This window comes from Peromyscus maniculatus, chromosome 4 (genome assembly GCF_049852395.1).
Source record: "Peromyscus maniculatus bairdii isolate BWxNUB_F1_BW_parent chromosome 4, HU_Pman_BW_mat_3.1, whole genome shotgun sequence".
Classification (NCBI taxonomy): domain Eukaryota; kingdom Metazoa; phylum Chordata; class Mammalia; order Rodentia; family Cricetidae; genus Peromyscus; species Peromyscus maniculatus.
In genome coordinates this window covers 113,779,499-113,806,875 of record NC_134855.1, presented here as the reverse complement: position 1 = coordinate 113,806,875, position 27,377 = coordinate 113,779,499, and the positions used below count along the sequence as shown (strand labels likewise).

Here is a 27,377-nt window from a genome sequence, read left to right as displayed (position 1 = left end):
TTTTTTTGTTACAGAGTAGAGAAGTCATAGAATGTAGCAGCTCACAGATAACGAGTGTTTCTCAAGGTTTAATACTCTCGAACATCTCACTGCTAAAAACCTAATCTCTAAGTTCTTTCCAAGAGAAGCAGAACAGGAACTGTCCTGGTGTTTCAGATTGTCACCCTAACTCTTGATACACCAGACAATGAGGTATTCTTTTGCATGCTCACAGACTTTGCTGCACGTGGCCAGATGAAACCACAACCAACCACACTTAAGAGCCCACAGAACAGCAAAAGACTCTTCTAAGACCATCTAATTGTTCCCATTCCTGCCTTCTCTACCAACCCCACCAAGTCCACCAAACCATCCTCATAACTGGGGCTATCTGCAGTGCAGAAGCCTGATATCCCAAGGGCTGTCTGAACGCATGCCTACTCAGAGAAACTCATGAACTGATCTAGGGGCCATGTGAGGGTAAAGCACCCATACCTAGCTGATTACAAAATAGAATAACAGAGCCCTAGGAAAAGTAGAGAAGGGCTGTACTTCAAAGTCTGATAGTAGAAGACATGCGTTTCCCTGTGAGCCAAGTGTATTCTTCATGATACAGTCATTTTTGGTGATTCTGTTAAGTGTCCCACCCAAGTAAGCTTCCTGAACAGAGGTACAAGAACAACCCAGTGAAGTACCACTAGAGGAGAGGTGCTAAATTCTTAAGTGGTTATCCAGACAGGGACCACTTTAACCAAAGCCATAATCCAGTGATCGTTCGAGAAACTCCAAAGGGTGGATCAGGTACATATGAGGAAGAAGAGCCATGCAGCCAACAGCTCTTCTAAGTGCAACAGCCTTGGCTCAATCCTGCTAAAGATTGCCTTTCTTCCTTATGGCTGATGACCAAGCCAGGGGTCAGATAGAAGAACTGATATTGGGAGAAGACACAACCAACTGGATGAGAGAATAGATGCTCTGATCGACATCCATGTACATTTTTTTTCTAGTATTTGAAATCAGGTTGCTCCAAATTTACATTATGATGACTCCAAATTATGGGGTGTGCCAAACATACCATACAACGGAGAGAGTGGAGAAAAATGAAGCTATTTTCTATTTGTTTTGTAATGTGATCCAGTCAGCAAACCAGTTACACTGAGAAGCCAACTTGTAGATTTGTTTCCATAAAGTTAAGTCACAAAGAAAACTGAGACAATATTGAAAAAAGTGGAAGTCCAACACATCTCAGAACCCTTCACACCACAGTCCGACCATATCAAAGTGACTTTTCGAGGAAAGAGACTAAACATTTCACCCAAACAGTCAAGCTTGCCAGAAGAAGTCCAATTATTCAATCAATCAATCTCTACAAAGAGATTCACCCACCCTTTGGTTAAGAAATACACTACACTAATGGTTTGAAAAAGATGAGGCAAAACGGACTTGAACAGAGCTTGGGATGTCAGAAAGCAGCCCTTCCTGGTAATAAAAACAGAGACCTTACAAAAAGCTCTGGAAGCCTAAGCCTTCACTTATCATACCCTCTCCACCAGGAGAATGACATGGCCTTCTTCAGAAGAGTCTGTCAGGGCATGGCCAGCTACCAGTGAGATCTCCCAACTCCCTTCTGAGAGCCTTTTTTCACATTCCGAGAACCTCCAAGATGAGTCTTTTCATTAGGAATACAATACTCAACTTGATCAAAATTATTGGTCGGGTTGTTAGGCAACCAGAGCCTTGGAGGAGAAGGCTCAGGGAAAGGACACAGAGGAGGAGGAGGCCTTGAGAGGGTCTGACTCCAGCTCAACCTCTGCAACAGGCTTCCTTTGCAGCCCTAAACAAACTATTTCAACGAGACTGTTTCCTTATCTACAGAATGAGGATATTGCCACGTCCCTCACAGGACAGACAAGAAAATCAATGAAGAAGGAATCAGTTTTGCCCAAGGTCATTTGGCCTGTCAGGAACAATTCTGGGTGGCCATGACACACACACTCCTACCCAGTTTGCTAAGCCTCCTCCAGAAGACTGCTCCAAGTTCTTGGCTTTCCTCCCCAGACATTGATGCTGTACCTGAGAATAACTTCAAAGAGCTATTTTCTGCACAGGAGCTTGGACTACAACACGTATCCTCTTGTAGCGACACAAATGAGTTTCAGATGATCACATTTTGAGGCTTTGCCTCACTTCACAAGAGCAAAGTAAACAACGAAGAGAAGAATCCCAATGACGACTTAATTCTCAGCACCTCCTGTGTTCCAAACCGAGTCATGTAATGGACATGTGTTCAAACATCCCTCAAACAAAAAAGTTGAACTGTTGAGATTTTTTTCAAAATTATAAACAATAGTCCCATTGTTCTAAGCTACAATAACCAAAGAATCATGTTGTCCCCGGAATTTTCACCACCAACCTACAGAATGGAGAATGGTTCTTCAGAAAATGAACTATTTCCAGTGGGTAAATCCATGATGCTTAGGGTAATCCCTAGCTGAAATGTTCAGGTCTTGGTGGCTTTCTGCATTGTTTTATTGTGTAGTTGAAGATTTATAGGAATGGACATTTACAATCCCAGTGGGATTTATCTTTTTAGATCATCAGCCATCCTAAATATCAAAGTCACAGTCAAGGTCACCATACTTCCCACTGAGGAAAGGAGGTGTCAGCAAGGTGGACGATGCCCATTTATGCTGCTTCACATAACCACATGAAATTTAAGACTCAGACAAAACTTGATAATTAATGTTAAAAAATGCATTGCTTAGATACCAATTATAGAAACAGCAGAATACATAAAAATTCAAAATAAGATATAAAAAAATGAACTAAGATAAGATGTAGAAGAACAGCATGTGGCCTCTCTCCTCATCTTATATATTAATTTTAGGGCATGTATAAGAACCTACTGTGTGCTAGCTACTATACGATTCTGACTTAAAATTGGAGCTTCACTGTAACTGAAGTCTTAAGCCACACATCTCATGCCTTATTCAAATGAATTCCAATGACAAGAGCTATTTAAGTGAATCACCGAAATGTTATACATATGCTGAAAGAAACTATATGTCCTATCTAACCTCATTCTGTGATGTAGCTAAATCGGGCTCCGGGTAGAGTGCTTTAAATAAAGTACATCATCTCTACACAATCAAATTCTCTATCACTTAGCAGTACAATATTTCAAAGCTTACTCAGATAGTAATGTTTCATAAAATATCGGTGTATTCCTTTGTAATTTAAAGCATAATAATATAATGCTTTGTTTTTATGATACCTTTATAGTCAATCATTATTATTTTTAAGACTATATTGAATATAAATCACTTAGCAGGTATGTTCCCTATTTTATAACCTCAACTCCATAAATATTTTATTTCTGTATCAGTAATTTGTATAGATGTAATTAAATAAAGTACCACACTCATAACAACTCTATTCTGATGAATGTGTTCCCCCAATGAATATCAAATCACAAAAACGGGTGTACTGTACCTAGTGAAAGTCTTATGATCATTTATTTTCCAAACAGAAAAATCTGACAAAAGGAAACCTTCAGCTACTAAAAAGAATTTAAGATATTCCCTAGACTATCATTAAAATGCAAAGAGAAAAAACTTTTATAAAACTATCCTAGAACTTAAGCTAACAGCAGAGAAATTCCACAAGTATTGGAATTATAAAATTATAAGCAAGACAATAGTTTGAATTAGTAATTATGGAAAAAGATTTAAGACCATTTAATATGGCATCTTTCAGTTCTGGGATTTCTCAAAGAAATATGTGAAACCCACACAGTAAAAACATGTAACGAAGACAAGGACTTACCTAAGCCCCATCCACCAAACCTTAGTAAAGCAACAAAAAGCACTGTAAGGCAAGCTTTCTGAAGCAAGGAGCTCATGCTCAAAGGCCAAAATTAATATTCCAAGATAAAAAAAATGCATGTTTCTATTTATTAGGCTAATTTCATCATTCTGTTCTAAATCACCAAGCACTTTCCTTTACATACCTTACTCAACAAGCAAATATAAACTGCTTGCTTTGTGTCAAATATTGTGCAAGGTCAATGAGGAAACAGAAACAGTCAACCTCAGCCTGAAGGAGCTGTGTGTGTGTGTGTGTGTGTGTGTGTGTGTGTGTGTGTGTGTGTGTGTGTGTGCTCATGTGTGCGTGTATGTGTGTGTCTGTGTGTGCACATGCACATGCCAACAGGGGGTTAAGACACTGAATACAAGTAAACAGTAAATGAGTAAGTATTGAACTGTACAAAATCACAGGCTCTCAGGAGACAGCACCTATGTGTTAAAAATGAACCAGTATAACCAGCAAGTCATTTCTGTTACTGTGTGCTCTGTAATATGTGCGGTGTGTGTGAGTGTGTGTGTGTGTGTGTGTGTGTGTAAATATATATTATATATTTGGGTTACTATCTCAATAAGACCCTATTATATGATGCTGCTATGTATGCTGTAACAAAATGCCACAGACAACATAGTTAAAAAGCAGAAATTGTATATTCTCACAGTTCTGGTGGCTTGAAGTCCAGGATCAAGGTCCAAGCTGTCTTGTTTTCTCCTGACGCCTGTCTCCTTGGCTAAGACTGCTACCTTCTCATTTGTGTCCTCATGTGACCTTTCCTCTGTATTCATGCAGGCACAGATACAGCAGTGTGCACTCAGGTCAACCTTATTTTGAAGCCTATCTGTGCTGTAGATCAATCACAAGACCTTGAATAAATGTTTTAATCACTCAGTGTTCTCAGTATCAAATGATGATTATGCCTACCCTGCCGGATTGCAGAGAGAATGAGGTTGCATTCCTAAAGCCCAGGGCACACAGAACAAACCTAAAGCACACTGGGTTCTGAGCTGGGTCTCAAAGTAACCTGGGACATAGCATTAAAAAATACTGCAATATTACAACTCTCAATTATAACTCTCAAATATTATGATTTTGCAAAGTAACGACTCTAAAATACCATAGAACACTCCATTTCTCTAGTGTGATTTCTTGTCTATCTCAATTCATACTTGAATGCTAGAGTGTGTGTGTGTGTGTGTGTGTGTGTGTGTGTGTGTGTGTGTGTCTGTCTGTCTGTCTGTCTGTCTGTCTGTCTTGTATTCCTGTCTACCTGCCTACCTATGTGTGTCTCTGTGTGTATGGGGGGTGTATGTCTATCTCTGTGTGCATTTCTCTGTGTTTATGTGCCTGTGTGTGTGTATGTATGTATGTGTGTATGTCAGTTTGCCTGTGTATCTGTATGCACATGGATGTGTGATTCTATCTGTGTATGTCCGTGGGTATGTGTCTATCTGTCTGTGTCTGTGTGCCTGTGTGCGTGTGTGTGTGTGTGTGTGTGTGTGTGTGTGTGTGTGTGTGTGTGTGTGTGTCTTCCACCTTGAGGGTCTCAGAGTTGTGGGAAGGTAGGGGAATATAGAAAGCAGTGATTCCTAAACACTGTGTTCCTGGTATTTCATCACTTGTGTGGTATAAAGGCTGCTCTCACTTCCACAGGGAAATGGGTGAGTTTCTCTTCAAATATTATAGGGCAAATATTTTGTTGAGATTGGAAGTATACCTCCCAAATAAGTGATGTCACCACTTCTCCCACAAAGCTGGGAGCACCTTGGTTTGGTACAAAGAGGAACATTTCCAGAAGGTTCGACAGACATCTGCTGCTATCAGTTAAGGGGCAGACTCCCACTTTTCAATCATTCTGAGAATTCTGTGAGCTTGCCCTGTTTATAGAATCCAAACTTAGAAATCAAGAGCTGGCCTGTAACTGAAAAGTTCAGAAAAGAGCAGTTATACTGAGTTACCATCAGGATGGGCATTAACACCCAAGTCATCTGTGTGCTTCAAATTCTTCCTTTTCCCTGGGAGGATGGAGAAATCCCCTGCTCGCTACTTATGACAGATGGAGAGGAGCTTTAGCAGTTACTCTGATTCCTTCAAAGGGAACAGAAAATGGACAGAATGAGGCCAGGCTCTTGATTCTGCAAGGGCCTCACGGATCCAAAAGACTCTAAATAAAAGGAAATATTCTGTGCATTTCCAACTGCTGTTCAAAGTATTTTCTAAACAGCTGCAATAACTAAACTAAAATCCTCCTAAATATTGTCACTACCGAAACTTGAATAATGTTCTATTTAATAATTAACATTCTCAGCAGCATTTTTTCTACACAAAGCTAAGAGATTTGCTAAGTCAAAAAGATGTGAATTGGAAAAAGGAAGAATGAAAGAAGGAAGAATAAGAGAGAGAGAAAGAGATCTCTTAAACATAACCACCCCACACGTGGGGAGGGCGGAGTTACATTTCAAAAGCTATTCAGAGTAATTCAAACCACTGTAAACAACATGGTCCCCGACTTTGGAGTACAAAAGACACTTTCAAAAACAGCATTCAGTGGAATATTTCCCTTCAATTAAGTGTATTTCCATTTGGCAGTGATATGTTCACAGGTCGTTTTGAAAATAAAATACAATGCAAAAAGTAAGTACAAAGCATTTTACATCACCCTGGGCCTGACTAAATAAAATAATCTCTTTAAATAAATCACCTTCCCCTGAAGTCCCTGCAAGGTTGAAAAGGGGAAATTTCTCTAACTTGGCGCTATAAGGAAATGCACTACACATAACAAGCATAATACATTAAAACTGAACTTATAATACAGAAAAGACAACACAAGCGTGTGTCCTCCAGGAGTAGATCATCAACTGTCTCCCGGGAAACGTCTCTGGGCGTGGTTTGCTATTATAACATTAGACTTTCTGTTAGAGAAATAATGAACACAGAGTTTTCAGATTACTGATCACCTTTCCAAAATGGTTATTCTGCCATCTGTCAGCAACCAGTGATTCCTCTATAATAAGTGAATAGATGGCTTCATGTTATTAACTGTGGCACTCCTTTGGCCTGCTCGTTCACTGCTTTCCTAATTTACTTCATGGGCAGAATTTGCAATGATTTAATACTCACTCATTTAAGCAACGCTTATTTAGTCCCTAATATGCACTACTTTTGTTTTTTTCAATGCATAAGAGTCGTGCTGTAGCTAAAACGCTCACAGTTGGCATGGAGACAGAGGTGCAGCACCCACCTGGAGAGGTTGAAATCAAAGCTGGTGTTGAGGGAAAATGGCCCCCATCCAGAGTCTATGAAGATCTGGACAGATTCAGCCAGGGGGAGGGCTTGTAGTTCAAAGTCAGCAAATACGCAGCACCTACAGCATTTAGATTCTTAGAATTTAATAAAGTTTAATATAGGTTATACAAATAAAGGAGTTAGAATTTCACTGCAGAGTTCAGACCATGGATGACTTGCATTTATAAAATAAAGGAAACAGAAATTAATTCTAAAAGCACTAGGAAGTTGTGGAAGGGTTTTATAGATAATGCTACAAAAGGTGATGCACGCCTTTGATTCCAGCGCTTGGGAGGCAGAGGCAGGTAGATCTCTGTGGGTTCGAAGCCAGCCTGGTCTACAGGGCAAGTTCCAGACAGCCAGTGGTACACAGAGAAACCCTGTCTTGAAAAATAAAAAAAAAATAAAAAAATAAAATAAAATAATACTATAAGACTTGTTCTGTGCAGATTTCTTTAAGTGATGTAAAGAACAAAGTCAAAGGCAAAGATATGATATAAAGCTATGAAGTGGCTATTTGTGTGTCTCTCTTCCTACAAACTGTAAACCCCTAAGTGAGAAAAAAAAAAAAAAAGACAGCATCATTGTTAAGAATAGCTGGTGCTCATTTTGGAGCCAATAAAAGGCATGACTAATGGATGAGGGACAGAGGGCAGATTATACAGCTAAAACAATTAGGGCTTGAAATAATAAGGATATGGTTATGGTTATGGTTTGAATTTGAAATGTCTGCCATGCGTGCACGTATTTGAACCCTTGTCCCCAGTTGGTGCTGCTATTTTTGGAGGCTGCAGAACCTTTAGGAGGTGGAACCTAGCTAGAGGAAGTTGATCACTGAGGAAGAGGTCTCATGCATTCAAGTCCAGGTTCTAATCAAAGGCCTTCTTGGTTTCCTGATCGCCATCAATGTGCATTAGCAGCCTCACACTCCTGCAGCCCTGTACCTGCCCTCCCTGCTAACCCGCCTTCCTGCCCAGAGGGGACTGAACCTTTCCAAACTGGGAGCCAAAATAAACCTTCCCTTCTTGAAACTGTTTCTTCTCATGCATTTTGTCTTAGCAAGAAAACCACGATAGTCATAAACTTGGGCAACGCTATCAGAAGAAAGGAGAAAAGTAGACAGACCTATTAATGGGGGCAGACTCTCTAGATGAGCAACATAGTATACAAAGATTTAGAAACTGAGATAAAACACACATTTGGAGGGAATTTGAGAGTTTCTGTTTGGGGCATTTTGATCTACAGGCAAGGTCAAGATCTCTAGCAGACAAAGGATGCTTTTGAAGCTCAGACAAAAATGTACAGCCACGGGCGTTTTCAGTAAACAGTAAATTGACAGAATGGTAAAAGTAAAAGAACCATCTCCTACAGAAAGAGTTTGAGAGAGAGCTGATGCTCACTCTGTAGAGCAATATAGAAGCCTCCAGAAAACACCAGGTTAAGTGCTACTGCATGGCAAAGGTTACTCGTGAAGCTCTGCCCCAACACATGAAGAAAATTCTGTGTCCGAGGGGCAAGTAAGCCCTTGGAAGCAGGGACTTCAAAATCTACAGCAGGAACTACAAAATTTGTTTCCTCTGAAGTGAGGATGTCGCACCTCAGTCACCTCCTCTGGGACCACACAGCAGCTCCTGCCTTGGATCCTGAAACTATAAACCTGGAATAGAAGGAAAGAGGAATTCCTTCCAGCTGCCCGATTTTAGGATTCTAATCAAGTTGCATTGCTTGTTCACAAAGAGCAAATGCACAAACCCAAGAGGGAGCAGGCATCACCTTTTCAAACAACAGGATCGGAAACGCAAGAAAGCAGATGAAGCTGATGTCTGGTGTCTTATTGCTGTGCTGAACACATGAGAAAACAGAGCTTGTTCATGTCTACCTTGTGAGGCCAATGATTTTGTTAAACTGACTTCCCTCATAGTTTCTTCCCCTGTACCTGACATTTTAGATAAAAAATCTCTTAGTAAAATATTAAAAGCAAAGAAATGACATCCCAGGTATCTAACTTGATGGTGACAGATATTATGAATCCCTTTTACCTCTAACTCTAGCCTACCAGATAAACAGATGAAGGCTACCATTCTATGGCTTTACCTAAGAAACTATTCCAAATGACACTTAAAAACTGTAAACAAATGCTATTCCAAGGATGACCACAAGTCCTACTGATAGCAGCCATATGATACTATTGAAGAATCTCAACTTGCAATTTAATTGTTACCGCTAAAGTTTTACTTTTTCAGAAAACAGACTACAGGTTTTCTGCCCTAACCTGACACCTACCCCATGTGCTTCCTGCTCTAGCACAGGGAGTAGCTGAGCTCTGCCTTCGCCTCTCCAGACCGTATGGTGACTCTTCCCATCCTGCCCCCCATTGCCCTGTGACTTTTGTCTGAGTTCGTCCATCTCGGTGACAGAGGTAGGTATACTCACACCCCTGCTTTCCCTGCTGCACTATGGCAGGGCTACTGTGCCCCCCTACAAAGGCTACAGCTCCTGATGAACAGTCCTTGCTCCTTCCCCCAAAACAATCAGAAGTACCCAGTCGTCCTTGCTAGGCCACCCTTTAGCACACCCCCTCACTGTGTTCCTACACCAGCCCACATTCTCCAAAAGGTCCCTTTTTAGAGCCGTCCCCCAAAGGACTTGGTTTATACATACCATCTAGCTGGGTCCCGAGACACAGGTTTGAAGAGTGAGTTTTCACAGACATTGTCAAAGGAAATTGTCTGTAAACTGTGAAATACTATAAGGTTTCCAGGAGCAAACCTAGCACAGACGTAAGGTTTCAATGCCAAGGAAACCCAAATGAATGTTGCCATATTTCTACAATTCACAGTGTGCTGTAAAAATAAACACGCAGAAGGCATACAATCAGGATCTGAATGCCACTGCCAAGCTAACCAGAAGCTTGTTTGGAAATGGGTATTTGGAGAAACAGATGAAGGATTCAGACCCATCTCTGGAAAACAGTGAAGATTCCATCTTCCTGCCACAAACTCCCATTAGGATATCTTGACCCTGACACCAAGAAGCTTTATGGCAATCCTAGCTCCTGCCGGCATGCTATCAAATTCTGAACAGCAACTACTAAGTGGATGTATATTATTGTCAATAATTGCAATTATCAAAACTGTCACTTCTGAAAGAGTCTAATATCAGTGACCTAGATTTACTATGTTTTTCTCAATAAGTCTTGAAATGAATATACAATGTAGTTTCTAAGGTACACAGCCCTTTGTATACAATTTATTCCTCAAACAAATGAAAATTAACTTCAGATACCCACTAAAGAAACTCATTGAGAGAGCATTGCTATCTATCCCTCCAAATCTCTTAGGAGAAGGTATTAGGGATGCCTGTTTTTCTTGGTTTTGTTGCAGGCTTGTTTACATTTTTGTTGGTTTGGGTTGGGTTGGGTTTGGGGAGTTGGTATATTGAGGCTGAGTCATGCTTATGTAACCCAGGCTGGCTTCAAACTCAAGATCCTCCTGCCTCAGCCTCCTGGGTATTAAGCTTACAGACAAGTACCACCAATCCTAGCTTACAGGGGATTCTTTGATAACTCTATACAGCTGTTGTTTAGTATCCACAGAAGTTTGTATTTCCAGGATTCCATAGACACTCAAGTCTCTTATATAAAACAGCGTGGCATTTGTTTACATATTCTCCTTGATACATTAAACCATCTCATTAGTTATGATACCTCGTATAGTATAAATAGTTATAATACCGTGTTGTTTAGGGAATAACCATAAAAAAATATATATCTAAGGCTGGAGATGGAGCTCAGTCTCAGAGGGCCTGTCTGAAATAAGTATGTATATGTCCAGCATAGATACTTTTCCCCCCTAACAGTTTTGACCTGCAATTATTTGAACACAGGGACTCAGAACCCATAGCATGGAAAGCAGACTACATTAGCCAATCTAAATTTACCAATAAGCCCAGACAGGCATTTTTAGCCCCCAAATTAGCTTAATTGTCCAAGGTCAGTATCAATCTGTATTATGCATCTGCCCTGTAGTCCCTAACTTCTCTGAACACAAATTCATGATGCTTATGGAATGTCCCTGCCGGGAAGTCTCAAAGCTAACCAAGATGATCAGAAAACAGACTTTTAACTCTGATTCTACAAAATATCTCTTTATTAAAGGACTGTCAAATTAGCCCCTTAACTAGAGAATACTTTTTTATTAAGTACTGTAGTTTAAGTACACGATCTATTTCTAAAGTCATTTCCGGGTATACAGCATAAAACTGAACTGTAATTGAATTAGTAAAGCTCTGTAGCAATGTGAGCTATGTTTCGGTTAGAAGATCCATTCATATGCATAACCTGAGGTTCTGTGAGACAGAAATTCCATTGGGGACCTTTTTAAAAGGCAATTTGACAGTGTTTTCTCCAAATTTTAAAAGTGCATATGCCTTTCTGACCAAATAATTCTATTTCTTGGAATTTAGTAATAAGGACTTTTCACACATATTCGTGAAGACCAATGAGAAGGCATCTTCTTTCACCAGACAGTTGTGAGAAAATGGTTAAAGCCTGGTGTTTAAGTACTCCAAGACTGTACGTCATACCAGACTGTGTGAGTGTTACAAAGATGAGATAACCAGTATACAGACAAGATTACCATGATATACAGTTATGAAGACAAAACAAGTCACAGAAAGATGTGATAGGATCCAGTTTATATAATAAGGAAAAGCATCTGCATGTACAGTATGATCCACTTTATATAACAAGAAAACCACGTATATGTATTTGAGTATGTAAATGAATGGACTGAGGGAGGGGAGAGAGACACTTGAGGCTGTTGCCAATGGCTATATCTGGGGAGGGTGTAGGTGGGGAAGAGTGCTTTACATATTGCTTCTGTATTTCTGCATTGTCATTTCAACTGGAACATATTAGTACATCACGTACATCATTTTAGAAACCAGTAAAAACAAAATCTTCAACTCCAGAGAGGGCTTTGGTGACCTATTCAATAACAGAACATCAGTAGAACCCCATCTCAAGAGATTACACGTTTATTTGACCCAATATGCTCTCCCATTGAAGAGTGGGAAGGAAAAATTAGGGCAGGTGCACCTTGAAACACTCACCTGCAGAAACAGATCTAAATTCTCTATGCTCAGGATAAATATAGCAACTGTCGATACAGGAAGGGACATCCTATGATTGACAGAATTCAAACCAGTGACAGAGGCAAGGGAACCTCTATGACCCCATAAAAAGGGAAATCACTCATTTCCCTATGCTAAACTGACCACATTTCAAAGCACTGTCAAGAAATGAGTTAGAAAACTATGTCCTATATCTCTCAACTCTGCATACTTGCCAATACCTTAGAAAACGGGGAGAGAGTGAAAGCCAGAAATTCAGAATCTGAACTCTATGCTCACACACACACAAAAGGACTATACAACAAACGTAAACCCTCCCCCTCTTAGAAAAGGTTTTAAAAAGCAAATAAAACCAATGGCATTTTCTAGGACACAGTGTATCTGAGAACTTACACTTGACGAAAGGGTCAACATGGGAGCTCTCAGGCTGAATTCCTGCCACAAATATGTCCGGTTTGGCACCAACTTAGGTAGTGTGTGAACAAGTGGAGGTCGGGTGTCAACGGTCACTCCTCATTTGCAACAACCTTGGGTTTTGTTTTCTGAGACAGGGTCTCTCATTGGCATGGGGATCATGGATTGGGCTGGGCTGGCTGTTCAGCAAGCCCCAGCTTCTGCCTGTCTCCACCTCCCCGGCTCTGGGATTCCCTGTGATAACAAACAAGAAGCTTCGTTACATGATTCTTGGGATCAAACTCAGGACTTCATATTTATGTGGCAAACATTTTACTAACTGAGCAATGTCCGCAGCCCAATTTCCAAGCACTTTTTAGTTTATTTACTTATCTGTGTTATGTGTGTGAGTATTTTGTCTGCATGAATGTCTGTGCACAATGTACATGCCTGGTCCCCACAAAAGCTAGAGTGAGCAATCAGATCACCTGAGACTGGAATTACAGATGGCTGTAAGACACCATGTGGGGGCTGGGAATCAAACCTGGGTCCTCTGGAAGGGCAGCCAATGTTTTTACCTATCTCCCCGACCCCATCCAAGCACTTTCAAATGGGAAGATTTCACATTCCCAATACTCTGTAGTCTATGCTCCTTTTGAAAATGGGCATGCAGTGGCTGGCCTTCCGACAGCTGCTCCTGGAAAGGGAAACACACCTTAGGTCCCTGACACCTGTTTAGCACCTCCTGTGTATCTTGTTTACCTGGCGCCTAAACCAGAGGCTACAAGAGCCTCACGGAAACCACCGAACTGTCAGGTGAAAACTGGCCCTCTTCTGAGTGCTGATCTTCCGTTTTTTAGCAACACCCCCTCTCCCTCAGACTTCCAGCCTCTGCAGCTGCAGAAAAAGTCCCCAGAACAAGATGTGGAAACAAGGGCTTTATCCTCAACTTGCTGTTCTGACTCCATCTTCACCGCAGTTGCCAGAAGCATGTCTGTTACATCTCAGCCCAGTCACTTAAAACAACTGCCACACTATGTTTTATGGTAAAATAATAATAATAATAATAATAATAAATAAAAATTTTTAAAACCTGCTTTCTACAGCAGGCATTATACCAACTACAGTTAACACAGAACCGTGGTTTAAAAGTTGGAGCTAACACGCTGCTTGCCTATAATCCCAGCCTTTGAGAGCCTAAAGCAGGAGGATTTGTAGTTTCAGAGCACCACGTGCTACACAGTTAGACTCAAAAAACAAAACAAAAAGGGTTTAGGTGTCAATCTCCCTGGATTTCGATCTCAACTCTAAGCCCCATCACATGATTAACCTCGAAAATATAAGTTCTCCCCAAATGTAAACCTAAGAGACTATTATTACTCCGTAGTCCCAAAAAAGCGTCTGGGGAGAGTAAATGGAGCGGCACATTTCAAGTTCTCAACAAGTATCTGTTTTCGGCTTTCTGTTTTGTTTTGTTTTGTTTTTTCACCTTTCCGCTTGTTCTTACTACTCTGAGCAGAGAAGCTGAATGTTCCCACTAACGCCCGTGGGAAACGAGGAGCCACGATGTGCCCCTAAACATCGGCGGTCCCCAAATTCTTCTCATGAATGTTTCTGTCCTTGCAAGGCTAAATGGCTTAATATGATCTATTTTAAAGCCTTGCTGAGGGACAGAGGCCCTGGGGATAGCATCTGGCTCCTGCATTATAGTTCAAAACCCTACTACAGTCACAGAATCTTAAGGCTATTAGAGCTGAGTAATGTTGTACTTCTCTATCCCAATGCAGTCCCAGGGTGAGGTGAGTCCAGAGGAAGACCTGGCACCAGGAGGTGGCCTGTGGGGTCACTGGAACTTTCCCTGATGGCAGGATGGAGGTGCAAGCACCCCTTACCAGTTTTAAATAAGCTTCCTCTGGGCAGGCTTAAATGAACAAACTGATTGTCATCTGCCCCTGATGGAGGAAAAGTAAGAACCGTGGGCAATGATCTTAGTAGCATTGGTGGGAGAAGGGGCAGAGTGGTTGTCACAGCAACAGGAATGCCATCCCCAGCACCAATCATCATGCAACACCACCCTTAGCCTGGGGTTGGGGGTGGGCGGGCATTCTTTAAGGTCAGAGTCAACCAAGGCTGAGTGGATACTCAGGGCACATGGCTAACTCAAGGCATTGTCAGGATTGAAGCTGAGGTGTGACCGATTCCAGCACTGTAAGATCTCACATGTGCCACTTCCTGCTGAAGGCCAACTCAGAACACAATTCCTCACCTACCCATCCTCCAACTCGGAGAGGGGTCATGGCTTAGGCCAAAAATGTTCTTCACACTGTGGGGGTTATGCACCATCTGTGCAGCCTGGTGAATCCTAGACTCTTCTAAACATATTTCAAATGTAAAAATTAAATACTCCAGTATCACAGACACAAATCACTCTTATCAAAACAATATGTTTTAAAATGAACTCACATTGGGCTAGAGAGGTAGCTCCTCGGCTAAGAGCACTTGCTGTTCTTCCAGAGGACCAGGGTTAGGTTCCCAGCACCTACATGATGGCCAGCTAACACAACCCTCTGTAACTCCAGTTCCAGAGGATTCAATGCCCTCTTCTGGCCTCCTAGGACACTGCACACACATGGTACTAAGACATGTGGGCAAAACACCCATACACATAAAATAAAAATAAATGAATCTAAAAATAACAAACAAATAAAATAAAAGAAGTTCACATGAAATGCACTTTTTTTCAACCCATGAAATGCCAAAGGTCAACAATGAATGGCTCCAGTGAGGGCTGTAACTGTCACTTGGAAATAAGTAAAAATTAAAAACCTGCCAGGGGTATTCACTTAAGGTAAACTGGAGTTACTCTGTTTTTCCTGCCTCTGAGGAAATGGCTACTTCAGTTCAGCTGAGCTGAGGAGCTAAATAACATCCTTTAATTGTTTAGGAGGAAAAGAATGCTTTGCAAGGGTGGTGTACACGGAAGTAACGATTTGCCTGTCCCTCTCAGAGGCTAGAGGTGGAATTCCCCAAGGGCTCATGTGAGAAGAGCTGTGAGGGAGACTACCAGTCAAGGAGAGAGGATAACACTCTGTGGTCACATGATGTATAATAGTCTCATTGCAGGTTTTGTAAGTAGTAGGTGTGAGAGGTCTTCAGAGAAGACCCCTCTTCTGACCTATGTCCTATCCCACCCATTTTGTTTGTTTCCATAACGGAAAGCAAAAAGGGGGTGGGGGGGCACCATTCAAACTGAGAAATCTAAAAAAAAAAAAAAAAAAAAAACTAGCTATTCATTCTCCACTCCCCCACAAAAAAATGATCTCCCGGCTAAGATCTGAAAGGGTGGACATTATTACTGCCATCCTCTAGGAACTATGGTTACACCTTCCACAGAGCAACAGCATCCAAGGGGAGGGAAACCCAGGCAGGGCTTTTAGAAAGTGAGGTTCGAGATCCTGTGAAATGGGTTTTTGCAAATAAAGATCGCTCAGGGATAACTTTTTGAAAGCAGGCTTAAATACAAGGACAATACAAGATTCTCACTCATCCACTCACTGATGTACTCAAGTCTCCTTACACTGCAGGTGGAATACGCCCATTCTTAGATCTGGTGGAGGTCAAGAACCAGAAGCATGAACACTCAAAGGCAGAACTAGAAAACCGTATTACAGGTTGAGGAAGCAGCTGTACTTTCAGGGAGAGGCTTTATCAAAGGAAAAACTATTAAACAGAAAAACAAATACAAAGGAAGAGAAGCAAAGCTAGTCTATGCCCTGAGTGTGACAGGGGAAAAGGAAGGAGACATGGACAGCACTGAGAGCTTAAGCAGTATCCTTGCAAACAAGGTTAACATTTGTGAGCTGCAAAACCAGGTGCCTGTCAGTGCTGGATGATGTCCCTATTTCTCTTTTTCCAGAGACACATTCGCTTAGGAAGCGAAAAGTAACTATTTCCCAACTGCAGTCTGGACAGGAACTACCAATAGTAGCCATTAAACATCCTCCTGGGTCCTTGACCTCATTCTAAGTATCAAATGCAGAGCTTCTTGCTTTTACGGAACTGGGGGTGATAGCGGTTTTTTTTCAAGGCCTGGGTCATCCCTGCTAATAAACATGCTCTTTTGTTCTTACTCTGGAAATGGTCACAAATGACATTAACTAAGTCCTAATCTGCCTCATAATTTTCATTTTTTCAAGTAATATTTATATTTTCCCCCAAAATATTTGAGTTCAGTATTAGGGCATTTGTTGAAAGTATGAAAATTATAAAAATTATTCCTTCGCATAGCACTACTACCTAACTGCTCTGGCCCAAAAATATGTAATTTATTTGCAACGTAAGATTTTAAAATTAAAAAAAAAAAAAAACTAGTGTGGCAACTAATTATGAACGTTATGAAAGCCCACCCAAATTATTCATTAATTCTGTCATTTGGGTTTGCTACCTGCATCTGAAAAACTGGGGGTGACAACCAGACACTGTCCCCAGAAGCTTATATCCCAGCCTGTCACAACTTAGTGCCACTGTAGTGGGTTCACAATCAACATCACAGCTGTGCATAAGCCCAGTTTCACATGAAGGGAAGGTAGGCATGAATGCAAAGCAAGCACTGAGTCATTCAATTACCAGTAAATCAAATCTTAAAAGAGGTTAGCAGTAGCCTAAGAAAATACCATGTCTACTAGGATTGCAAATATGTTCCATGTTGCCCAGATCAGCAGTATCCATTGATCTAAAGGCAGCTGGATACATTCTTGGAAAGAAACAAACAACCGCATTAGCACCAGCACTAAAGGGTCTCTGCTGGGGACAGAATGAAATATTTCAAGGGTGGTACAAATCTTTAAAATCCACCTCTTCAAAATCTCTTCCGAAACCTCTCAGGGTTTTTTAATTCCTGTATTTCCCTATCTGATAGGGCAACAAGCACCCAGCCTGGATTCCCGGGCATGTAAGTTGGACGTCATTCACATTTTAAAGCACACAGATATAAAGCTTGCAAAAGAATATTGCAGTACGAAGCCCTTCTGTGTGGGTGTGCATTTGTAAAATAAAAGTAGAATTATTCCAACAGATGTAAATGTGTTCTCTGTGATCAAATGGAGTCTTTGAAATTCTGTTTTGACAGTTACTTGTAAAACAGCATTTCCACAGCGATTAATTCAGAGCTTGGTAGTGATATCATCAAAGCTAAATCAAAACCAAGTTCTGATGGCTGAGTAATGAAAGTTGGAGGGAAGCACAATTAGGGACCTAACACACAGCACCTTGCAGCGTACTGCTCCGTGTGAAGACATACTAATTCTGTCAGCAAAGTTTCATAAACATAAAAATGCTCAGAAAATGCTATTCCACTTTAAATGTAATTTTTTTCCTTACAGTTGTTCCCCCAAGACACCAGTCATTTATTAACTGTCTACAGTTTTAAAAGATGATATCATAGATCAATACACCAGTTGAAAAATATGCAAGACTGTTCTGTGGGGAAAAAAAAAAAGCATGCTAGATTACATAACACAGACAGTCAGGGATTACACCACATGGTCCTGGCGAGCTGAATTTCTGATCCTCGGTATGATTCTGTAACTTAGGTTATCAAAGTTTGAAGGGTTCAGTACATTAGGTTCTCAGTTCAAACACACCTCTTAAAAGCCATCAGCCCTGAAAACACTAAAAAGAAAAAAAATAAGTTAAAATTTTACACACACACACACACACACACACCACCACCACCATCCTTTCCTGAAGAGCAATCCCTCACTTTCAGGGCTCATGGGAATATGCCCAGGTAAAGTCACTGGTTGCTCTTCCTGATCATCTTTACTTTATGATCTGATTTCTCCTTAAAAGAGAAATTCAATTCTTTCTGAAAACGTTATACACCTGTGTTTTTGAAAGCATAATGCCTGTGTTAGGACGTTATTGCCAAGCAAACCATTTAACACATAACTCCACAAATGGAAAACTTAAATTTATGGACCACCATGTATCCCACTTACACTTTTAAAAATGGCGACTGTCTATGAATGTTTTGCCCCAAATTAAATCTCAAGCACTTTGCTTTGGAACAGTAGGAAGAATCACTATAGGAAGTTTTTTTTTTTTAAGTCGTATCTCAAATGCATGCATATTTGTGGAAATATAATGAACACTTGCCTTCCTTTCTACAAAAATGCTGATTTTATGAATCTAAAGTTGATCATTTAGAGAATTCCATGTTTTCACACTTCGATTTAGTAGTTTACAAAGTCTAAACTCGGAAATATTGTACAATATAGACAGGGTCCAACTGACTAAGAAAAATAACTTTAAACTTCTGAAAATAAAGCAACCTTCATTTACATGCTTTTAGGAGGCCCAAACACTGCCCTAAAGGAGCGCTTAGCCTGTCAGTGTCAAGTGGAAACGCTCTATCATTCGTAAGCTGTCCCCAGAAGACGCTGAAGATGCACACGCACACACATTTACATGCGTTGCACGGTGCCAACTATTTCCAACCAAAATAATCATATACACGTCGAGCCGAGCTATTTCTAGCGCAGAAGCGGGTGAACGTCCGGGTAGGCAGAGGAAACCCAGTAGCAGATGATTGCCGGGGAGGCGGGTGGCGGCGGGGTCCCCTGCCTCCCGCGCAGGGCGCCTCGCACCCCGCACCTGCACCGGGTCCCCGCCAGGGCATCCGGGGGCGCGCGCGCGCGTCCGGGACGCACCCGCGGGAAGCCGAGTAGCCCGGCGGGCCGGGAGCGGCCGGAGCATCCCCGGGCGGGACCCGAAGCGCCTTCTCCTACCTGTCACTTCGATGCGAGTCGCTGGCGGGGATGCGGCCGCCGCCGCCTCCGGGAGCCCCGCTGGGTGCGCGCGCGCGCGCGCGTCTGTGTGTGTGTGTGAGTGTGTGCGCGCGTGTGAGAGCTTGTTTGCGGCGCGGCTCCTTAGCCGCTCGCACACCGCCACCCCCTCCCCGCCGCCGCGGCCGCCGAGCCCCTCCGGCGCCGCCCCGCCCTCCGCCGCCTCCGCCCCCCACCGGCCTGCGCCTCCCCGCCGCGCTCACCTCGGCCGCCCGCTGCCCGGGGCGCCGCCCGCCGCTCCCGCAGAGCCCGGCCTCGTGCGGCCCCGGGCCCGCCGCCCCTGCTCCCGGCCGCGACGCTGCCTCCGGAGCCCAAGTCGTCGCCTCGCAGCCCCAACCTGCCCAGGCTACGGAGCATGCCCAGTGCGGCGCCCGGCGGGGCTGGGGGTGGACCGGGGCCGCGCGGGCCGGCCGTGGGGGGGCGGGGGGGGCGGGGGCGAGTGGCTGTCCCGGGGTCGCCGCTGCTTTCCTGGTGCAGGGTCCCGGCGCGCGCCCGCGGGGGCTGAGCTGAGCCCGCAGCGGGACACTGCACGCTGGTGGCCACGGAGCCAGCGGGTGCCCTGCCCGGGAGGAGGGGGCGCGGGCCAGCCACAACCGGGAGCGGGAACTGCGCTTTCGTCTATGTTACATTGAACAAACACGGAGAGCGTATACACTGCAGCAGGCACGGCGAGATAGGCATTTTATTCATTGAGCCCGAGAAACAATCTGCCAGAGGAAGTACGACAACAGGCTTACACTGAGCCAGAGAGAAAGTGATTTCCAAAGTCTTCCCCCAAGTGATCCTGAGACGTGCGCCCCACTCCACCCACAGACTTCGGTCCCAGGGATGCTGGGGGCCGCTCTGGCCAGGTTTCCCTGACCCTGCCAGGGACACCCGGATGTCCCAAGTCCTGCTCAGGCGGCCTGGCGGTGTTGCATCCAGGGACACCCTTTGTGAAGACCCTACTCAGGAGCTGCTCCGGAACTCCCCGAGGGCTTCCTCCTACCGAGGACACTCTGCTTCCTCCCCCTCCTGCCTGACGGCGGCCACCAAAACCCGGAGACGTGGCACCTGCGCACTGGGGACTGGGGCCCATGCTCGAGGCTGAACTGGGCATGCTCAGCTGCCTGAGTTGGTCTGGCGGGTCAAGAGGAAAAAGCTTGGCTTGAAGGATAGCTTAAGAAATGGGGAGGGAGGGGAGCAGGGTGTTGGGGCAAAGGACAGACCAGGCACTATGGGCACAAGCCGTTAAAAATGCAAAACAGTCGTTCACCTGATTCGTTCCGGCAATTTCCCGCAGGGATAAAAAGGAAATAACCATCAAAAGTTGACCAACTAGTGTGATGACACATGCCTGTAATCCCTCGGTATGGCTTTGACAGCAGCCTAAACTATAATGTACGGTGGGTTCAAGGCCAACCTGAACCTTGTCTCAAAACAAAAAGAAAAAAACACTTTACCACCTTAAAGGAGATGGGCTTAGAGCCACTGACCACTCCCTAGCTAAACACAAAGCTTCAGTTTTAAGTGAGCCTTGAAAAGGGTTTCTCAGCACTGAGCCTGCCTGCCTGTGACAGAACTGAGAGAAACATTCACGAACCTGGATCAAGGTTAAAAAAACACAAGAGATCCCAGGAAAGCTGATACTTCACTGGTCAGGGGGCTTCAAGATACACTGGTTTTGGCCCATGCCACAAGACACACAAACTGCCTGGGCAGCTTGTTGAAGTGATGATTTTCATTAGGCAAGACAGGAGGAAAAATCTGGTGCTCTTGCGTCTCTAGCCGCTCATTCTGATAATGGTGTTCACAAACTGAGACTGGATAATAAGGTGTTAGGGCAATATTTTAGGGCTATTCTCCCTATGTGTGAGAAAACAATGGCTGAGAAACGGTGAGCAGCTTGCCCCAGGTTGTGCAGCCAGTAAATAGCATAAACTCAAACCCAATTCTTCGAGACTTCCTTTGTATGTTCTGTATTCCTCGAGTATTCTCGCAGAAAGGTGAGCTAGAGGCGATCATTTATGTGACTGATAGTTCTTAAAAGTAGAACTTAGTACATAAAGCACTCAGATATAGTCAATTAGTTAGTTTTTGATGTCTCACAAAACCCAACACATAGTACCTTAAATCAACTAGAGCTCGCTTTGCTCTGGATGAGCTCCTGGGACTGGAATCAGCTGAGCAGCTCTGCCCTGTGCCACACCACACACTTGTGAGACGAGATGGTACTTCTGCATGGGTTCCATATAGCGAGCCACTACTGCCAACAGCAAGGAGAGCTAGACCTAAATCAAGACAGTGCTTCATACATTTTATTGACTAAAGGAGCTCACATATTCATATCCAAATGCAAAGCATGGGAAATATACTGCATTTTTGATAGGAGCTTATGAGAAACAAGATGGCCATTTCAAAGAGGTCTGCCACATGTACCAACTTCTGCAAAACAAGCCTCTACCCTAGAGTTCACTCCAAGGTTTATAGATTAAACATTTCATTTTGCATATGTGTAAAAAAAAAATCCAAGTGGTTTTTGTTACATCAGGTGCTCACGCTAATATTGAGTTTATTATCACTTTCTACTCATTGCTATATAAACAGTGGAGTTTTCTAAATACAATATGATTTCATGGAGGCTCCTTTTCCCTCCTCTTAATGGCTTCTCAGACACTTTTTCCGAGGACTTTCATGTGCCAGACACACTCACTACTCTTTGCCCAAGACTCTAGGGTAAACTTAAAACAAAATCATTTCCTTGATGAAGTTAGATGCTACCACAGGAGTCGGCCTGTGTTAAAATGCTAAGAACCATGGGTAAAGGAAATGAAAAAGACTCCCAGAAGCAGGCAGGGAAGAATGCTAGTTTGGATTGGGGGGACAGAGATGGCCTCTCTGAGGATGTGTGAGTAGAACCTGAAAAAAAAAAAAAAAAAAGAAGCGTGAATGTCTGGGAGGAAACATGTCCAGCAGGAGGGAATAGCCAGAACCCAAGATGAGAATGTGTTTGACCTATTCCAGGGTGATCACCCAAGGCATAAAGTGAACAGAGTTGAGGACTCAGAGGCAGCCAGGAGTCAAATCAACTAAGAACACAGAAAGGACTTTGAGCAAAGCTTCTAAGTGCCCTGTGAACCCATTACAAGATATCAAACACAGTTATGGCAGGATTGATTGATTGATGGTGTTAGAGAGATTCACATTGAAAATGTTGGTAGGAAAGGAAGGGTACCTGGGAGGTCTTGGAAGGACATGGACGTGGGGAGTGATGTAATTCTATTTTAATCAAAAGTGTGTAGATGAATTTCTAAACAGTCTTATTAAATAAGAAACAGAGCCAAATACAGGGGTGAAAGCCATAGAGATCAGAGAAATAGTGGGAGGCACCAGCTATCCGTAGCTCAACATGCTGCCATAGCTTCCTAAGAAAGCTACTTTCTATCTACCCAGGTTTTTATTGCCTTGCTATTCTGCCCTCTCATTTAGCTGTTAGCCCAGCTACCTCACTTCCTTGTCACTGCTTGTCTATACAGACCTCCATGTCTCTATGGTTGGTACTGGGATTAAAAGCAGGTGTCACCATGCTTGGTTGTTCCCTAGTGTGTCCTTGAACACACAGAGACTCTGCCTGCCATGTGATAGGATTAAGGGTGTATGCTACCACTGCCTAACTTTTGTTTATGGCTGGCTATGTCCTCTGATCTCCAGGCAAACTTTATTTACTAACATACAAATAAAATATCAGCACATTGCAGCACAAATAAAATATCACCACAAAAGTATTTTTTATAAAGAAAATGTGTGCTGTGGGATGGTCAGTATGTCAAATCTGTTGCTCTGATTGGTCAATAAATAAAACACTGATTGGCCAGTGGCCAGGCAGGAAGTATAGGCGGGACTAACAGAGAGGAGAGCTGAGAGAACAGGAAGGTGGGAGGAGACACTGCCAGCCATCACCATGACAAGCAGCATGTGAAGATGCCTGTAAGCCACGAGCAACATGGCAAAGTATAGATTTATAGAAATGGATTAATTTAGGATATAAGAACAGATAGCAAGAAGCCTGCCATGGCCATACAGTTTATAAGCAATATAAGTCTCTGTGTTTACTTGGTTGGGTCTGAGCGGCTATGGGACTGGCGGGAGACAGAGATTTGTCCTGACTGTGGGCCAGGCAGGAAAACTCTAGCTACAAATGACTGTAGGAGCAACAGCACAGAGGGGAGCCTGTGGTGAGCAGCTATCCTTAGTAGGGCAGTTCAGACCTTGCTCAGCATCAGAACTCAGACCAGGTAATCCTCCATGTACATTCAAGCTTCTCCCTTTCCACAGTATGGGCCCAGAGAGGTCCTTTAATTCTTTAAAGTTGGTGGCAGGGGATTTGACTCTTAATCACTTCCCTGTTCACTGCCCTCTGCCCCTTTCCCATCTGCACCTACTTCTCCAGAATTGTGGGAAGGAAAAGGGAGAAAAGGCTCTACTTTTGACCTCTGGCCATGGAGATCCCCTCTTGGTTTACTGTAGAAAGACCCTTTGTCACTCTCTGGGGCAGGTCCAATTGATAGTTCTCTGCTGTAGAGATAATAGGGAGGCCCTTGAAGCATGTTTTTCTAACTCTATCTCTGGAATCTGCATTTTTATTTGTTTATTTGTTTGTTTTGGTTTGGTTTTGGTTTTTCAAGACAGGGTTTCTCTGTGTAGCCCTGGCTGTCCTGGAACTCTGTAGACCAGGCTGACCTCAAACTCACAGAGATCTGCCTGCCTCTGCTTTCTGAGCACTGGGATTAAAGGTGTGCACCACCATCACCATCCGGCTGGAATCTGCATTCTTTTTCTAAATGCCATGGCATCCCAGTGCTGGGGCCCACATATTAAGTAGGCCTCTCTACTGGCTGTGGCTTCTGAAGGAATGTTCCACAATGTCTACTGAGAACACAGAGAGAATGAAAGTGCCCATCCCAGACAGGGTCCCAGGTTGGCAAGAAGGGAGACAAGTGAAAGGATGCCTGCACCCAGTTGTGAAGGCTTTCATTAGAATATGGGTCCCTGAATCTCTCTCAGCTACAGACTCTAGTCTGAATTCCCTAGCAATATCCTTGTTATGCAAATCAATATTAGCCAAAGGAAAGGTAGAAGCATCATCCATAATGCAAACAGTCCCTCGATTGGGTTTTTATAAAGTCTTGTTCTTGTGGAATATGAAAGAGCAAGAGCAACTGTAAGGAGCTTCAAGTTAACACTCTGGACTGGAGCAAAAGCCACACTGCATCCTCTTTAGAGAACAGGCAAAGGGCAGCACATCTCTGATGCCAGTTTAAAGTGACCCATTAATCAGAGTTTCTACCTACCTCTTTACACGCTGTCCTTTGGAAAGGAAGAGGTCACCATTGGCCCATTGCCTTAATTAGAAACATGCATCTTTGAAAAGTGGGCAGCTGACAGACAGGCCTGACATGAAGAGTCTCAGCCCCAGGGTGTTTCTCTCCATTCTTCACATGTAAACACATCATTTTGGTAAATACAGCAATTCCTTCCTGCAGCTTCAGTCCTGTTGAAATGAGGTTGGAAAAGTGCATTAACGTACAACATAAATATCAACTGAAGCCGGGCGGTGGTGGCGCACGCCTTTAATCCCAGCACTCGGGAGGCAGAGCCAGGCGGATCTCTGTGAGTTCGAGGCCAGCCTGGTCTACCAAGTGAGTTCCAGGAGAGGCGCAAAGCTACACAAGAGAAACCCTGTCTCGAAAAACCAAAAAAAAAAAAAAAAAAAAAAAAAAAAAAAAATATCAACTGAACACTCCACAAGACTCAGTGTTCCTTTTCCCTTCACTGGCTCCATGTGGATGGAATTGCAGCAAAACTACAGTTCTGTTAAATGTATTATTCCTCTCTGCCTCACGAAGCCCAAAATTTCACCCACCAAAAAAATAATTTTGACCTTCTTTGTACAGTCAATTTTGCCATTGTGATTCATCCTGACCAAGATGAAAAACAAGTCATTTTTACAGCTTTGCTTCTAGTGTGGTTAGAGAAGTGGCTAGAGAAGACTGTATGAGCCAACCATTCCAACTCACAAGGCAGTCAGCCTGGTCAACACTGGCCAGTCTCAGAGAGGCTGTGGTGGCCAACCTAGCCAACACTACGCAAGAACTCTACCTATCACATCAGAAATTGTATCTTAGCTGTTCAACATATCCAAAAACACAGAACACAAGACCAATATAATAGCAACAAAATTCTATATAATCTGTAATATTTTTGTTTTGTTTTGTTTTTTGAGACAGGATTTCTCTGTGTGCAGCTCTGGCTGTCCTGTAGACCAGGCTGGCCTCAAACTCACAGAGATCCACCTGCCTCTGCCTCCTGAGTGTTGAGATTGAAGGTGTGCACCACTACACCTGGCTAGTCTGTAATTTTTAAACACATTTAAAAGAAAAAAAATCTTGGTTTTAGGTTATATCTCCGTAAGAACCCTTTCCTATCATTTTAAGATGGGCGAACACATTCTCTACTTTTTAAATGAGGAAAATTCAGAGCTTCTGAGATCTAGCTGAGGTTCTAACACTAAAGAAAGTCCTTTCTAGGATGCCATGTTGGTGGGGAAAGTGTTTCACTGTACAAAGACACCGAACAAACGGAGCAAGTGTTGTCTGCGATGGTCCCTTGCTAAGCCCTGGGCCAAGTCAACTGCAAAAGAAGGTTTACATTTTTCTAATTTTTAGAAAATCATAGAGGAAGGAACATTCCAGGAGCCAGGTACAGCCATCATTTTCCCCTCATACATTTCCCCTCTTGGAAGTCCCTTGGTAGATAGGTAATGAACAGTAAGAGACCTGCAGAATGTTTGTGCTTTCACTCTGCTCTCTGATGATAAGGGGCTGGGGAGATGGCTCAGCGGTTAAGAGGACCTTTGCTCTTGCAGAGGACCTGGATTTGGTTCCCAGCACCCACATGGTAGCTTGCAAGCAGTTTGGGGGGGGGGGTCCATTGTTCTCTTCTGATCCCTGCCAGCACCAGGCGTGCATGCCGGCAGTGCACTTACATGTAAATACACATATACATAAATGGACAAAATACCCAGACACATAAAATAAAAATAAATAGGTCTTTAAAATATACAGATGATAAAATCAGTAATGTGTGGTGATATTTTATTTGTACGTTAATAAACAAAGCTTGCCTGGAGATCAAGGGGGGAAAGGCCAGCCATTTTAAGTAAACAAAGAAGTCAGGCAGCACACGCCCTTAATCCCTTAGCAGGCAGGATCTCTGTGTGTTCACGGCCACACTAGGGAGCAGAGCCAAGCATGGTGACACACTCCTTTAATCCCAGTACCAACCATAGAGACCTGGAGGTCTGTACAGACAGACAGACAGTGACAAAGCTGTGTAGGAAGAGGAAGTGAGGGAGCTGGGCTAAGAGCCAATGAGAGGACAGAAAAGCAAGGCATATAAGCCTGGGTAGACAGGAAGTTGTGCTCTTTTGGAAACTGTGGAGTTGGTGAGGTGACTTTCCGTATTTCCCTGATCTCTCTAAGGCTTTAACCCAAATTTCTGGCTCCGTGTTTTTTTTTATTTAATAAGACCATTCAGAAATTTGGCTACAGAAATGAGAGTCTCCATTTGACTGCTTCATAAAGGGCCGTCTTTCAGCTGAACTTCTAATTGTGGCAGAGACGCCAGAGCCAGGACCAGAGGCAGAAGCCCATTCTTGCCTTGGCTTGTATGTACCTACACCCTGTTTCCCAAAGCAAGTTGCTGATTTGGGTTCAGGGTTTAAGTGTAGGCCAAAGCAAAAATGATGACTTTTTATTTTATTAATTCTACATATGTAAATTCCCATCACAGGCAGAAGGTGATGAGAGAAACGCTCTCTAGAGAGCTGAAGTTAGGATCATC

The 27,377-nt window shown here is 43.2% G+C and overlaps 1 protein-coding gene across 5 annotated transcripts in view; it reads right to left on the bottom strand.

Annotated features, from left to right (window-relative positions):
• LOC143273001 (uncharacterized) overlaps positions 1–20,518 on the bottom strand; it is a 222,495-nt gene extending 201,977 nt beyond the window's left edge. For 4 of the 5 annotated variants that reach the window (XR_013050785.1, XR_013050784.1, XM_076570712.1 and 1 more), the window contains exon 1: positions 19,700–20,518. Coding sequence is in view for 2 of the 5 variants with exons in the window: in XM_076570712.1 (XP_076426827.1) it covers positions 19,700–19,853 (154 nt within the window). In the remaining 3 variants the exon portion in view is untranslated. Of the gene's footprint in view, positions 1–19,439; positions 19,634–19,699 lie in introns of those variants that run through there. The other variant, XR_013050786.1, reaches the window with a different exon arrangement.
• Positions 20,519–27,377: the final 6,859 nt, after the last annotated feature.